The sequence below is a fragment of the Bacidia gigantensis genome, assembly GCF_019456465.1.
Source record: "Bacidia gigantensis strain McMullin 20006 chromosome Unknown contig_49, whole genome shotgun sequence".
In the NCBI taxonomy this organism is placed as follows: domain Eukaryota; kingdom Fungi; phylum Ascomycota; class Lecanoromycetes; order Lecanorales; family Ramalinaceae; genus Bacidia; species Bacidia gigantensis.
In genome coordinates this window covers 857,166-872,917 of record NW_025408612.1, presented here as the reverse complement: position 1 = coordinate 872,917, position 15,752 = coordinate 857,166, and the positions used below count along the sequence as shown (strand labels likewise).

The following is a 15,752-nucleotide window of genomic DNA, read 5'->3' as shown; positions in this document are numbered from 1 at the left end:
ATTGAGTTTCGGCACACTTCATTTGCAGATGCGGCTAGCACGCCTCAGCTGCAAAATTCTGGGTCAAAGGTCTCTGGTCTCTTTTTCTACGGATAATCATCTTACAAAATAATGCATCTCCTGACCAGTCCTGAGTCTAGACCCGCTATATACATTGAAGCTTTCAGATATACTCAGGTTTTGATTTCCTGTTAGTCGAATTTCAAGCTCCTCTACGTGCATTCGTGCTCATTAGTGTGATTTTCTTGCCCTTCTTCTTCTTGCCACTACTCGCCACGACCTGTGTTGAATTGCTCGTTTCGATTCGCATGCCTTCGATCTGAGCTGTCAGCTCTTCGTCGCGAAGCAGCTGTGTTTCCCAGTCCTGGAGCCAACCGTCGTCACCTGGTACTTCGTCGTCTCCATCGATAGGAGCTGTTGGTGGTGTCGAAGGTGCTGCAATTCGTGTTCCCCAGACGGTCCTTTGAGTTGTTGGACTCGTAGATGGCGATGCTAATGTAGCAAATGCCGAGCCTTGCTGCCCCTTTGATCCGACCCAAGGGGGTGAAGTCGACGATGCATGAATGTCCGCTGCAGAGGGATCGGGTAATGGCTGGAACTCCACACCAGAGTGAATGTCATGACTGAGACTGGGTCTCTTCCTGCGTGCGGTAGCCCATCGTTTGTCGTCTTCTTCTTTCTCTGCACGAAGCCGCTCCTTCTCCTCGCGCGTTGCTTTTTCGTTGTTCCTTTTACGTCTACGTTCGATTTCGGAACCAAAATGCTCCAAAATCTCAGGAGAGACAACGTCAGTCCAGTCACATGCCAGGAAGCCCACTTCGCAGCCGTGGGGCAGGTGGCCGAGATATTTCGCTCGCTTTCGGAGCTCATCATCTAAAATGTGCCCAGTTGAAACGTGTTCCACTCGTGGTAGAATCGTGGTTGGGAAGGAAGGATAGTCTCCAAATGCTGCCTTGAGTATTCTTATGTCAAGCGATGAGAGGTAGAAGTGGAGGAGAGCTTCATAGAAAAAAAAGGTGAATCGTTTCGCGTGTTGTGCGAAGCAGCAAGAGACCTATTTCGATGTGATCCGGCAGGGTATGGATCTTGAGCAGGTGTTGAAGGCGCTGTGGATTGGGCTCGGGAGCTTGCTGAAGCACCTTCAGCCGATGAGGAGCTAGTACCGTCTGCAATCTTTGCGGCTTGATTTCGGGCGCCTGGTATTCTGGATGTCTCCGTGGCTACGGCTGAGCCAGATCTCTCATACTGAGCAATGACAGAGCCCCTTGATGACGACTGACCAGATCTCTGAGCATGTTGGTGTACGTAGTGCTCGGGCATTTCATCAGTATCCGTTCGATATTCAATAGGTGGACGTCGAGGCTTTCTTTCTCTCGGTACTTGAGGCGCACTTGGTGGATTACCAATACCTTCAATTTTCCTTGTCGCTTCGTCAATAGACGCGAAAGCTTTCCTTGTCCACTGAGAATCTTCGCCAAACATCAATTCATCCTCTCTCTCTTGCTGCCGTAGCTCCTCAACTTCTTCGTCGTATTGCTCCATCATGTAGTCCTCACTTCCTTTCATGATCCGAGCGTAATCCATAACCTCTGCAGCTGAATACCAAGGTATCTCTTCCGTATTCTCAAGCATCTCAGCGCCATCACGAGGCAAAGCAAGGGTGCTTCCAGGTCTCCTAATCAGAAGTCTGAGCACAACGTCGGTCCCTTCCTGAGGACGTTCGCCTTCCTGACCAACAAACCACCGCACAGGCCGCGTCTCGGAAATATAAATGATGTCGTAGCATATTGGGCACTTCTTCCATCTAGCTCGCTTCTCTGGGATGGGATTTGTGTCATCAGTAGAGTGCATGTAACGTATGAGACATGGCAAGCAGAATATATGGCCACATTTCGCCATTCGGGGAGCCACTGGTTTTGACAAGCAGATAGGACAGTTGGTGGCCTGCGATTGCGCGGAAACCAAGATCTGCAAGACATTATCCCAATCGAGGTGTACATCCGCGTCAACGGCTTGGGCACGATAGTCACCGGAAGGTTTGACAACGAAGCGATAGTTGGCATGAATGTATCTTGTACTTTGTCAGTACTGTGTGAGGAAGCTTGAACCTCATGGCATCAAACCTGATCTTGTCTTGGGCGTGATAACCAGAGCCCACTCCCCAGGTTGGGTTGCGTCTAACGTTCCGCCCAAAATGCTGTTGAGAATTATACTGCGGGCGAGGAGGGAGACTAAAGTTCATGAGATGTGTGATCGACGTTCGACCTTTCCGGCTACTGGTCGATTGCATGGCCGCCTACTCTGATCAGCCATTGGGCCAGTCGAAGTTTCGACTCGTTGATCGCTTCCTGAGAAGAGCACTCACGGACTCAGCAGCAGCATCCTCATCCGCGAGCCTTGGACGACGTTGATTTTTATGTTGCTTGCGGTTCGCTTGACTGTTTCTCGCGCTTGATGACGTGGATCGGTTCTGTGAGCCAGCCCCGAAACTACCTGAACCTCCAATCCGCTTGTGTGAATGGCCCTCTGTCGCTGAAGAAGATGAAGCTTGTGATTGTGCAGGTGATGGGATCTGTGCTGAAGCAGACGCGTTCTTGGACGTTGACAACGTAAGTGCTGGGTTCGACAGCATCGCGGTTCATAGTCGAGAATCTCTCAGATCAATGCAAATTGCCACCTATGTCAGATGACAGACTATCTAAGCTCGAGTATAGCAAATACTGTGACTCTGCTCTGACCCTCGGGGATATGTAGTCCCCAGAGGGGTTGGATGTTAGTCACATCACGAACATGAGGGGCCAAAGGCGATCCGCCCAAAGTCTGAAAAGTCTTGGCAAAACGGTCTCATCGCAGCCTCGAAGAAAACTCCCGGCACAGCAGACAGCTGAAAGTCTTCACTTCACAGCAACTCGTCACACTAGTCCACTTCGAACCCTTTGTAATACAGCTGACTATTGTTATTGACGTCTCATTCCTATTGTCGATTCATCAGACTATTGTTAAATTTAATCCTGCGAAGGCGCGTCCCCATCGGTTTCGGGGTTCTCCATCTTTCCAGTACGCCTGCTCTATTCCTCTCCCTTAAGACCGACGACACACACTTTCAAGGATGTTAGAAGTACTGACAAAAAACCTTGCAGGACTGCTACGACTAAGCCAAGATCAAAATGAACCTCTTGTTGGCGCTTGCGAAGACTAGCAAGAGTTAAGGAGAAGAGCGCTCGGAGGAGCGCAACTCTTCCACATCTTTTCGCCATGAATCAACACCAGCCTGTGCTCTCACAGGTTCCTCCTGCCGTACCCTTCCCAAATGGGCGACCTGGTCAAAATGTTTCATACAGCTCATCACCATATCCTCCACACCCTTCCATGTACCCGGGGTATCCATATCAATATCACATGCCGTACCGACCGGCTCCTCAACAATGGCAACAACAATATCCGATGCACATGGCCATGGGAAGGGGCTATCCACAATATCCTCCGATGAATCCTTACGCCCAGCCCCAGCATTATCCAGTCATGAGACCATCACCCCATCAACATCCCTCATCTTCCTCTGTTCATTCAGGCCAAGGCCTACTCTCACCCTCTCCAGCCAATACTTCGCCGTACACCCCTATGATTCCACCACCACAAGCTCCCAGCCCTCAAAGAATCGCTCCAGCGCCTCCTCCTGCGCCTAGGGCACCTTCTCCGGTACCTACTCGGACGACCTTCTACCCTCCACTTCCTTGGCAGTCTTTTGAGGGCGATTTTGCAGCCCAAAAATCGAGACGAAGAAGAATATTTGACGCTCAATCAGACAACATACCTGTCGTGCTACCACCACGACCAGATGCCAGTGAGCTGTCCATGCAGGTCGAGCCAGACCCTCCCACCAAGACCGAAGCTCCTATTCCTGAAAGACTACCTTCCGCAGGGCCGCCAAGCCTTGAAACACCCCCGACATCTCGACCACCTTCTGAGATAGTGTCGACACAACCTACAACTCCCTCGTCCGTCGCACCTCCTCGTCAAATTACACCCAAAGCTTCCTCTACTGCGCCATCAGCGGTACCTGCAGTCTCTATTCGACCAGCAGTGCCGAATATTCCTCTTCCAGCTCGTGCGTCAAAACAACCTAGTGGAAGCGTGGTATCCGAGACCACAAAACCTTCAGAACTATACGTCGACAACACGGGCTTGACACAAGACTCTACTACAGTACCTGAAGAAGCCAAGCCGGCGCCGGCCAAAGTTGCTCCCAAATCATGGGCCGATCTCGTCAGGACCAAGGCTGCCCCTGCGTCTAGTCCCGCAAGCTCAGCAGCCGCTACATCGAATGGAAATGCCCACAAGAATGAATTATTTGATTCGAAGACGAGTTTTCTTGTAGACGTGCTAAAATCCTATAATGTCAAAGAAGGTACCGACAAGATATCCTTCCTGGAACCTCGTGGTCTCGTCAATACTGGCAACACGTGCTTTATGAATTCTGTGAGCTCTACTTGATGACTATCTAGTCTATACTTCAATTTCTGACAATCCCTCAGGTTCTGCAAATCCTTTTGTTTTGTGTCCCATTCTATGCGTTTTTGGAAAAAGTTGGCAAGCAAGCAGTACATAGCTTCAAGAGTGATACCCCAATGATGGATGCTATGTGAGTTACAGATGAGTTACTTCGCAGTGTGACTACTGATCAAGCATAGGATAATGTTCATGCGAGAATTCAAAATCATTGATGCGACTGTATCTGTTGAGCAGCTTCGCATGCGTCTGAAGGACAAAGAGCTTGAGCAGTACGGAGAATCCTTCGTTCCTGAATTTGTCTATGCTGTGATCAGGCATGTACCACGCTTTGCCTCTATGCGCGTAAGTTCATACACTTGTTTGACGCCAAGCGCTTGCTAATCGAAACAGCGCGGTCAACAGCAAGATGCTGAGGAATTCCTTGGCTTTTTACTTGAGGAGCTGCATCTTGAATGTAGCCGAGTTTTGAATTCAGGCGGACCAAAATCTGCAACCGGCGCTTCATCTCCCAGCGAAGGTGTAAAGTCGCCACAAAGTTCAAGTAGCGGAATAGCAGTAGTCGACGAAGGCATGTGGTTAGAAGTCGGCCCAAAGCAGCGAGCCGCAATCACACGTTCATCTGGCGCCATTACGACCGAGTCCCCAGTCACGAAGATTTTCGGGGGCAACCTCCGATCAGAATTGCGTATTCCCGGGAAGAAGAACTCCGTAACTCTCGAGCCATATCAACCTTTACAGCTTGATATTGGTGCGCCGCAAGTGAACAACATCGTTGATGCTTTGAAGAATCTCACCAAGCCGGAAACATTGCACGGTGATTTCGAATCCCCGCGCGGACCCGGTTCCACTGCAACTAAACAGGTCACCATCGAAACGCTTCCAGAGGTCTTGATACTTCACCTCAAGCGCTTCCAGTACGACAACACGGGTGGGGCACAAAAGATTTGGAAGAAAATAGGCTACCCCCTTGACCTAGAAATTCCCAAAGAAGTCTTCCCCCAGCATAAACGCGGTGGACTTGTAGCTCATGGAGGTCTTCCCAAATATCGTCTTGTTGGTGTCGTCTACCATCACGGCAAAAATGCAGGCCTTGGTCATTACACCGTGGACGTACGACGACAAGATGGCCGCGAATGGATTCGTATCGATGACACGGTGATTAAGCGGATTCGCAGTGACGACGTGGCAGCAGGTGGCAGCGAAGAGGACCCAAAGCTTCTGGCGAAAGCACTCGAACAACATAAGAATGACCAAACCACAAATAAAGGTGGCAGCGTCTACGACCAATTTACTGTAGACGAGGACGAGGATCAGCCGAAGACCGAGAAGCCTTGGAGTCATGTCCATGAGAATCTCAATGACGTATCAGCAGGCAAGAAGCGATCAGCTGCAGTCAATGGTAACCTCACGCCGAAGGCCTCTAGCTCAGGAAAAGCGACGCCAGTTGGCAGGCATACTTCGGTCAAGGACAACAAAGTCGCCTATATCTTATTCTACCAGAGACTATGATTCAAAAGAGCATCATGACCCCTAAGCGTGACTCTTAGGCGGCAGCTAGGATCGAAGTCGACTTAGTAGGTTCTATACAGCTAGGTATGTGAAGGGGATGAGATGGACCAGACAGTGTGAAGATGGTGGTCCAAATTTTGCGTGCCATCTATCGCTTTTTCTTAATCTATCGAAGATACCCAAGAAGCAAAAGGCGAAGATGAAAAGAGAAAAATTCGATCCAAATGTGTACAAGCCTGTGCCGAGTCAGTGACACATGTATATGTTCTGCATTTTTTGTCCCTGCGCGACCAAATATAGGTTTCAGGTAGTATGAATAGGGTCGTCCGTTGTTGAAAGAGACAGTTGAGGCTCACGCTGACTTTGGTTGACATCCCTGATGGTTTTCGAGATCTTTGAGTGTACATAGTTATATCCGACCGCAAACTTTTGGCCCTGTTCGACTTTCCCAGCTCCAAATCAGATTGATTAGAGGCACCAAATTTTACCCTTGATCACTTCTAAATATCTTGTGCCCTTTCAATGCTCATGAAAAGACATTGACCGCTTTAATCAGTTGTGCATAATCCGGTCCACCAATAATTAGGACAGCGCAAAACCTCATAAAAGCTCACAGCTCAATCTTGGTCCTGATAACATTCTCCGCCAACGGCCCTGCAACAAACAACCACCCCTCCTTCCTACCCTCATTCTCCCGCGGATCGATGGCTACGAGGACTGCTGTGCTAGCGGTATGGATGACACGTCCATCATCCTGAAAAATCAAATGATGTTCCCACCCCTTCTTCCCTTTCTCATCTCTCCCCTCCCCCTCTAGCATCCCGTCCCTTCCTCCACCCTCCGCTTTCGCCGTCCTCTGGACCAACCATACACTGACTGGCTGACTCTCATCCTTGGGAAACCCCATCGCCCTTGTCAAGCACGCCAACACATACCCACTCGCATTCCGCCCCCCACTCTCCCGTACATACGGATCTTCGAAATAAAATGGATTATCCACCGTCGTCTTCAATCTCACCTGCTCCGTGATCTCTAGCGTCTTATCATCCCTCGGCCGCAAAATCGCCATCATCCCTGCCACCGCTCTCCCTAGGACCACTTCGCCATTGGGCCCATGTCCTAGCCCATTCGGATTGTGGGTCTCCCTCAGCGCGACCTTCGCGTCCACGCCTTCTGTCCCGCTCGAAGCATCTAAAGATGCCCAATGCACGTACACGACATCAGACCACCCGGCAAACTCGTGGCCGCCAAATTCCTCAATCTGACGCATTAAGCCGCCGCGGTAGTAGTGGTCGTTTGTCACATAGATCTCGTGCTCGTTAACGGCGTATATATCGTTTGGCGTACGGATTAAAGGGTGAGTTACCGAGCGAAGGTGTGTCGTGCTACTGTTGCCTATCGTGTACTTGAATAATTCGACCTGTGACCGCGCGGCGGGGATGTCAACGGCGGCGTCCTTTATCCCGGCCAGATGAGCTGGATTCGGCAGATGGTTGATGGCGAGGATGTATACCGCCTCCGGCTCCGAGGGGGAGTGTAAATGTCGATGCCATGAGTCACAAACGGTCCGGAGAAGTTTTCGAGCTCTAAGACAGTTTTCTCCGTGGTGGAGGGATCAATGGTGAAGATCTGCCCCGTGCTGAGGTTGTGCGGGTCAGCGTAATTGGCGGTGCCAGGGAACCAATTGCTGCGGGACCGGGGGTCCGTTTCTGCAACGCCGAAGATCAGGTTGCTGGCGGCATGGTAGTGGATGTCTTCGCAGCCGTTGGTGTTGGGGATAGTGGTGAGGTGCGTCCCGTGGACGTTGCGGATAGTGGAGGGGGGCGAGAGAAACCCAGAACTTCGTACCGCCAGAGGAAAGCATCTTTTAGGAGGTAGATGAAAGAGACGGAGATGGAGAGAAGGAGGATGAGAATCGAATACAAAGTATTTCTAGCCATAAGAAAGATCAAACGAACGAGCTACTTGAACGAGGTATTTCTCTCACCCTTATTTCTGCAGATCAGTGCACGAACATCATACACGGGTCTTCAGACAACATCAGTTGAATACAGGCTATCGAGACTTCGATATTTGGCATAGCTCAAGACACACAGATGGTATAAAATCTGGTGTTCCCAATGCTATGACGTCTTGGGAATGACGAAACGATGTATCAATGGGGTATTTTTCCATTCCCGATTATGCTGCCACTACTTTGACAAGAGCAGTCCAGAGATGTCCCAGAAGAGACACTTACAAAGGAAATCGTAGCATGTGTAGACACGTCCTCCCAAATTGACTGAATAGCACTCAGCCTGAAAGGTGGCTCTGCTGAAATTTACTGTCATAAGGAGCTCTAAATGACAATCATAGGGAGCCAGGCCCTGGAGCATACCCTATAGACCGATCTCTGGGGAGAGATCATTAGGGGGCCATGTCGGGGGAGCTTATGCGCTAGCGTATCGTATTTAAATTACACTTAAACGCGTACCTATCGCGAATTTCTTTGCACTCATTCGATGTTGATAAAGCCTTGCTTTTACATCACCTCTATCTGTTGAACGGTCGCCATGGCGGAAGAGGTCAAAATCGATAGAGAGCTTTTTCACAGCCGTCTCTCTCACCTGATCTCTACTTGGAAGAATGACAAACGATCATCAACCGACGCGTTGTTTGCTGGAGCTGGCTCAATAGTGATAATACTTGGGAAGAACGAAGAAGTTCCAACATATCACAAAAGTAATGCTCTGCATGTAAGGGGGAAAAATTTCGTGCTGATCTCGAAGATATATTGCTGACACACTGCAGTCATGGCTACTGGGCTACGAATTTCCAGCTACTTTGATGGTATTCACGCCAGAATCCCTCACCGTTGTCACAACTGCGAAAAAGGGTACATGACTCATACTCAGATCACACAAAGCCTAGCTAAATCGATCATACAGCAAAACATCTTGAAGCGCTGAAAGGTGGCAAGATTCATCTCGAAGTTCTGGTGCGAGGCAAAGATTCAGAAGAGAATGCAAAACAGTTTGAAAAGTGCCTAGATGTCATCAAATCTGCCGGAGTAAGACCTATGATCCAACCCTTGGGACTGTCGACTGAATACACATAGAAAAAAGTCGGAACCTTACCAAAAGATACTGCCGCGGGGCCGTTTGCCGATGAGTGGAAGAAAGCCCTTGGTGATGTTTCAAAGGACGTCGAAGAGGTTGATATCTCCACGGCACTATCCGCTGCGGCTTTCTCCGCCAAAGATGAGACTGAGCTGGTAGCCTGGAGCCCAACGTCATGACTATCAAAGGCTAACTCAAAATCAGCGTTCAATGCGCAACGCCTCGAGAGCATGCACAGGCATGCTAACCGAATACTTTGTGGAGGAAATGTCGTCGATACTGGACGAGGAGAAGAAAGTCACCCACAAGAGCTTGCAAGACAAGATCGATGGGAAACTCGACAATCCCAAGTTCTTCAAGGGTCTCAAGACAAAATTACCTTCCGATTTTGATAGCAGCCAGCTTGATTGGGCGTATGGCCCCACTATCCAGAGTGGTGGTCATTACGACTTGAAATTATCGGCGCTCTCGGACGACAAGAACCTTCACGCTGGCATCATCATTGCGGGACTCGGGCTACGTTACAAGAGTTATGCTTCGATGGTCGCGCGAACTTTTATGGTGGATCCGAACACGTCTCAAGAGCAGAATTACAAATTATTGAGTTCGATACAGGATATGCTGATACGTGAGGCCCGGGAGGGTGTAGTAATCAGAGACCTTTACAACAAAGCTATTGCCCTTATCAAGAACAAGAAACCGGATCTAGAGAAACACTTTTTGAAGAACATCGGTGGAGGTGTGGGCTTTGAGACTCGAGATCCAACTCTTGTCATCAATGCACGAAACACAAGGCAATTGAAAGACGGCATGACCTTAACGTTGGCTCCTGGGTTCACCGATCTCTCGAACCCGAGCCCACAGGACAATAAGAGCAAGAATTACAGCCTCTTCCTCTGCGATACGGTCCGAGTCCTAGGCAAGCAGGATGACGCAGCCAATTTCACAAATGGTGCTTCCAGTGAAATTGGTACTGTCTCGTTCTATTTCAAAGACGAAGAGGAAGACGAAGCGCCCAAGGAAAAATCGAAGAAGAAAGACCCAAAAGTCGGCGCAGTTGCATCCAACAACATTGTGAAGACCAAACTTCGAGATAACCGTGGAAAGCAAACCGATGATGGTGCGGAGGCTAGGCGGCGTGAGCATCAGAAAGAGCTTTCCGAGAAGAAACAACGCGAAGGTGTCGCCAATTTCAGCGAGGCGACTGGTGATGCCAACGGGGTTCAACAGAAGAAATTCAAGAAATTCGAGTCTTACAAGCGGGACAATCAGTTTCCTTCCAGAGTGGGTGAGTTGGCCATTGTAGTCGACGAAAAGGCTTCAACAATTGTTCTGCCCATCATGGGCAGACCGGTACCTTTCCACATTAACACCGTAAAAAACGCTAGCAACAGCACAGAGGGAGAATTCGCCTACTTACGAATCAATTTCTTGTCGCCAGGCCAAGGCGTTGGACGCAAAGACGACCAGCCCTTTGAAGATCCTACAGCTCACTTTGTGCGGAGCCTTACTTTTAGATCGACAGATGCTAATCGTATGTCGGATATTGCGGATAAAATAACTAATCTCAGAAAGGCAGCGGTACGCCGTGAGCAGGAGAAGAAGGAGCTGGAGGATGTTGTAGAGCAGGACCAGCTCAAAGAGTTGCGACGTAGGTCGCGGACGACCATTTCTGAATACCCAGCTAACAGTAAGCAGATGCAAGGCCACAGCACCTCGATAATTGCTACGTACGCCCAGGCTTGGAAGGTAAACGGATAACTGGCGAGGTCCAAATACAAGCGAACGGCCTGCGCTATTTCGATGCTCGTGGCCAGCGAGTTGACGTTCTATTCAGCAATATCAAGCATCTTTTCTTCCAACCCTGCACTCACGAACTCATAGTCATCATCCATGTGCACCTTAAAGATCCTATCATGATTGGTAAGAAGAAGGCTAAAGACGTGCAATTCTACCGAGAAGCCACGGACATGGCATTCGATGAGACCGGCAATCGGAAGCGCAAACACCGCTATGGCGACGAAGAAGAATTCGAACAGGAACAAGAAGAGCGTCGACGCAGGGCACTACTCGACAAAGAATTCAAGAATTTTGCAGAGAAGATCAACGCAGCTTCTCCCGACACAGGCACGGACATTCCATTCCGAGAACTTGGCTTCAACGGAGTTCCTAACCGCTCTAATGTCCTCATGCAACCAACACAAGACTGCCTTGTCCAGCTCACAGAACCTCCATTCACAGTCATCCCCCTGGACGAGCTCGAAATCGTCCATCTCGAACGTGTCCAATTCGGCCTCAAAAACTTCGACATGGTCTTCGTCTTCAAGGACTTCCATCGGCCCCCAGCTCACATTAACACCGTCCCCGTCGAAGCTCTCGAGAATGTCAAAGACTGGCTCGACAGCGTCGATATCTCCTACAGTGAAGGCCCCCTCAATCTTAATTGGAGCACCATTATGAAGACCGTTACTGCGGACACCCACCAGTTTTTTAGGGATGGCGGATGGAGCTTCCTCACGATGGAGAGCGATGATGAGGAAGAGGAGGAGGAGGATGAGGAGAGCGCGTACGAGATGAGTGAGAGTGATTTTGGGGCGAGTGAGGAGAGTAGTGCGGACAGTGAGTTTGACCATGATGCTAGTGCTGATGAGGGGGATGCTAGTGATGATGATGAGAGTGGGGAGGATTGGGATGAACTGGAGAGGAAGGCGAAGAAGAAGGACCGGGAGGGAGGATTGGATGATGAAGAGAAGCCGAAAAAGAAAAAGAAATAGTTCGGTCATGCTTCTGGGCGTTGGGGCTCTCTTCCGTGGGCTTCACATGTTGCTAGGAGATGGTTGATTTACTCATGGCAACCAAGGCAGATTGAATGGGAATTACTAAGATACCATGTGTTTGACTAGAATGATATTTGACATTGGACTTGTCATCATGATCATTGACATCTTTACATGATTTCCATTTGCTTCGTACGTTGCGAACGTTTATTATGCTAACCTTCTACAATGCTCCCAAAATGCAGCTCTCGGCACTCAACGATGCTATGGAGACATTCACAGGACATACAACCAATAGAGTAGATACGAACGTAGTAACCGCCGAAGCTTTCACCTCGTCGCTTTAGCAACCTCATCAGCAAATACCCACAACCCGCCTCTCAACGCTTCCTCCCTTCTCTCCTCTACCTTCCTCCGCTCCATCAAGCGCGCCTGCTCCCTCAATTCTTCGTTCTCCTGCGTAGACGGGAAATCCGTGTCCCAGAAGCCTGGCGGCTCGGCTGCCTTCGAAAATGTCTGCCGATGCTTGCCGAACCTGTCTTTCCACTGCTGACTGCGCGCTTTGTGAAGCAGCTCCTTCTTCTCAGCTGGGGTGATGGTGGAGAGGGTACGCTGGTAAGAGGGGCCGAGGTAGTCTTTTAGGAGCTTGTCGTCGTTGTCGCTGGTGGTGAGTGGGTTGTTAGTGGAAGAGGAAAGAAAGCCGCTGGCGTCAAGGAATTTGTCAATTTCTTTGCAGCGTTGGCAGTTGGGATCTGTGCAACCGCCGCGGGATTTCTTCTCGTCGTGTCGACGGAGGGATTCGTGGAAGGCGAAGGAGCTGTGGGCGGGGTTTGGTTTGAAGTCTTCGAGTTTGAGACGTTGAAGGGGACGCGCGCGGAGGGGCTCATCGTCAGGTTGGATGGAACCAGATCTCAAGATATTTGGTGTCGATTTCCTAAGATATATTTTGGGGTTGCGAAATTTGGATGCTAGAACTTGGGCGGGTTCGCTGCCTGGCTGAACTATAGCTTTAGACTGTTTTGCAGGTGCGGTCTGGGGCGTCCTAAGCGAAGCTTTGGCCCCTGGGGTAGTCGCTGTGGGCATCACTTTCTTGGTTTCTTGATTGTGATCCGAGATTAGAGGATTCTTAGGGGGTGAAGGGTCATTCAAAAGCTGGCCGAGCCGCTCGTGACGGTTGGGATCCTTAGAAGCTACTTTTACTGTGACGCCCTTGCCCTCCTTGATAGTTTTCGAGGTGCCGGATGGCACTTTTGGGGACGTGAGGCCCTCTCCGTCCTCTGCTAGCATGGGAACTGCAGCAGCTCCATGGTCACGCCGGCTGGGAGGAGTACGTCGCCCCTCGAGATGCTTGCTATGACTTGTCCATGGCAAGGTAACCGAGCCCAAAGTGGTCGTCATGCCAGAGCTAAATTCGTCGTCTTCGTGTCGGTGTTGTCCGGAGAGAGTCGTCAATATGCGTGGCGTCTTTGGTGAATCCGTGGTATTTACTCTCGCTAAAGATCTTTTTGCGTGTACACGTTGGTTATACGCATTCTGTTGGGCTATTTGGGCTTCCTTTCGAGCTCGTCTTAACTGCTGCTCTAAGATCTGAGTTTCACTTTCAATGCTGGTCGTATCTTGATCTGGAAGTATCAACTTATGGGAGACAGACAGTGGCCCAGCCTCGTCATGAATTTCTTCTCCCGTAATCAGCGTTGGGTCTTGCTCTTCCAGATTTTCATTCCATGCCATTGTAGACGATCGCATCACTTGCTCAAGCCTTTGCCTCTTTCGCGGCGTGTAGAGCGTTCCCTCGACATCATCTAAGTCCAGGCTGTCGCCTGCGTTGTTTCGCTGGTTGACGAGTTTAGAAGGTTGTAGGGGGCTACTTGAGAGCAACTCGACCTTGACACCATGTTTTCTTTGGGCAATTGGGTGAGCCACCCGATCTTGGTGGATATCAATGCGTGGCTCTGGCTCGTTTGATAATTTTTTGCGCTTCAAGGAGCGTTCAGAGACAACGATCGGTGATGAGCCTTCTGAATGTTCTACTTTCTCAGGCCGTGCCTCTAGATGAACTAACACATCTTCACACCCAACACGGGCTGCGTCTTCTGCTTCTAGTTCAGTAACGTCGAATGTTTCTGCAAGCTCATCCACCACTTCGTCTTCCTCTTGATGGATTGCTGTTTGAGTTGCCGCGAAATTAAACGCGACTTCTTCGCCACCGGCATCAGCACCTAGCTTTACGTTTCTTCGCGCGTTCTGGTGAAATGAAGTAGGCCTAGACGAGTTACCTCCATCGGAAGAGGTCGGCGGGCATGTTGGGGGCGCAGAGTCCCTTGGAGACTTTGGTTCGAGACTGGGCTTGCTCGATGACTCCCCATTCCTTCTGCTTTTCTTTGGTGAATGCCGCCGATGAGGTTGTCGCTCGATCCAATCACGATAGTAGGCTCTCCACTCTTTTTGTATTGCTTTGTATTTTCGGATTCTAATCTCCAGCATTCTTTTTGCCGTATTCACCTTTCGGAAATCCTCCTTGCATAGTAGAAGCTCAGCCTCGACTTCTTTCAGTCTGACTCCAAGCAATGCCGAGGAGACCGCCTCCCCAGCTCTGCCAGCATTGTGCTGTTTCTCATCTTCGAGCTCTGATACCCGAGCTTTCAGCGCGTGAATATCTTGCTGATATCCATTCCTCTCAGCGTCAAAGGCCGCATCATCTAAACAGCCATTTAGACAGGTTTCCCGTCGTGACAATGGTGGAAGTAGGACGAACGAGATTTTTGCTCTTGGGCAAGCTCTGCTTTGACATCTGCGATGTGCTCATGCAAGGCTATCTGAAGGTTTTGTTCGAGGCCATTCAGTGTCTCCATATGTCTTTCAGAGTAAGATCGTCATGCGCAGAATGTTGATGCAATTGCATCGACCAGACGCCGACGCGGCGGCAGTGGACGTGTGGCGGAAATAGCACGGGTATAAGAGCAGGTTTCTTGGCGAGGGCCGGCGCGTCTCCTTCTTGAAGTGGCCGTGTTTCCTCGACGTTCAGAGTACTCTTCTCATACTGTCTTGTCTTGAAGGTATGTGTCAACGTCTATATGCCATATGTGATTATCTGCCTATATTACACATCGAAGCGTAAGATGGCCAATGTTGGCGTTCACTCTCATCGGCCTGGCGGGCCCTCGGTGCTCATCAAAGTCCGCGCCAAAGCCACTCTCGCGTACAAATACAACATCAATACTTTTATTTTCAAAAATAAAGATATATAATTCTGGCGTCTCTTTCTGCTGTCTTCGAAAAAAAGCCCCCTAACATTCCCGGAATGACTGCCTCCCACACCCCTGCAGCCTACCCAGGCGACAACCTCATCCCCGTGGCACCCATGCTGTACGATCAATATCGGGTCATAGATGCTTCAGCTTCTGATATTTGGCCGTGGATTTTGCAGCTCGGCGCAGGTCGCGGAGGATGGTATCTCACCACGTTCTGGGAGCGCTTCTTTCCCGCAGGATGGACAGCTAGCAGAAGGATCGAACCGCAGTGGCAGACGCTGGTGGTGGGGGATAGGGTCAGGGACTACGGTAAGTCTGTATCAATTTGCAGGGAATGTGTCGACTTTGTGTAGACGTAAATGAACGGAGACTTGTGAGACTCGGGTGAATTGGGAGAAGAGAGCATTGGCCGCGCTGACAAGAGGATCATTTCAGGCAGGGATAAGTGGTTTAATGTTATGGAAATCGAAGCACCAAGGGCTTTGATATACAGGAGCGAAAGGTACGGATGTGTCTTTTCTTGGGCGATTCTGTTGGAAGATGCAGAGGGGCGGGAAGGGTACTCAACTGTGCATTTGAGGTTTAGGGGAGCAATAAAAAGCGAA

The 15,752-nt window shown here is 50.0% G+C and overlaps 5 protein-coding genes across 5 annotated transcripts; 2 read left to right on the top strand and 3 right to left on the bottom strand.

Annotated features, from left to right (window-relative positions):
• Positions 1 to 202: 202 nt before the first annotated feature.
• On the bottom strand, positions 203 to 2,242 carry KY384_000306 (uncharacterized protein; the record flags this gene model as incomplete). The annotated part of the gene is made up of 3 exons (XM_044808843.1): positions 203 to 999; positions 1,140 to 2,071; positions 2,124 to 2,242. The coding sequence occupies 3 exons, from the start codon at positions 2,240 to 2,242 to the stop codon at positions 203 to 205; spliced, it is 1,848 nt and encodes a 615-aa protein (XP_044665596.1).
• A 1,157-nt stretch (positions 2,243 to 3,399) lies between these two features.
• On the top strand, positions 3,400 to 6,021 carry KY384_000305 (uncharacterized protein; the record flags this gene model as incomplete). The annotated part of the gene is made up of 4 exons (XM_044808842.1): positions 3,400 to 4,479; positions 4,536 to 4,642; positions 4,692 to 4,854; positions 4,903 to 6,021. 4 exons carry the CDS (start codon positions 3,400 to 3,402, stop codon positions 6,019 to 6,021), a joined length of 2,469 nt encoding a protein of 822 aa, XP_044665595.1.
• Positions 6,022 to 6,631: 610 nt separating this feature from the next.
• KY384_000304 (uncharacterized protein) lies at positions 6,632 to 7,885 on the bottom strand (the record flags this gene model as incomplete). The annotated part of the gene is made up of 2 exons (XM_044808841.1): positions 6,632 to 7,497; positions 7,870 to 7,885. 2 exons carry the CDS (start codon positions 7,883 to 7,885, stop codon positions 6,632 to 6,634), a joined length of 882 nt encoding a protein of 293 aa, XP_044665594.1.
• A 688-nt stretch (positions 7,886 to 8,573) lies between these two features.
• Positions 8,574 to 11,893, top strand: SPT16 (FACT complex subunit spt16; the record flags this gene model as incomplete). The annotated part of the gene is made up of 6 exons (XM_044808840.1): positions 8,574 to 8,756; positions 8,812 to 8,896; positions 8,949 to 9,070; positions 9,119 to 9,274; positions 9,324 to 10,770; positions 10,818 to 11,893. 6 exons carry the CDS (start codon positions 8,574 to 8,576, stop codon positions 11,891 to 11,893), a joined length of 3,069 nt encoding a protein of 1,022 aa, XP_044665593.1.
• A 218-nt stretch (positions 11,894 to 12,111) lies between these two features.
• On the bottom strand, positions 12,112 to 14,748 carry KY384_000302 (uncharacterized protein; the record flags this gene model as incomplete). Its single annotated transcript, XM_044808839.1, has 3 exons — positions 12,112 to 12,160; positions 12,231 to 14,595; positions 14,652 to 14,748. The coding sequence occupies 3 exons, from the start codon at positions 14,746 to 14,748 to the stop codon at positions 12,112 to 12,114; spliced, it is 2,511 nt and encodes an 836-aa protein (XP_044665592.1).
• Positions 14,749 to 15,752: the final 1,004 nt, after the last annotated feature.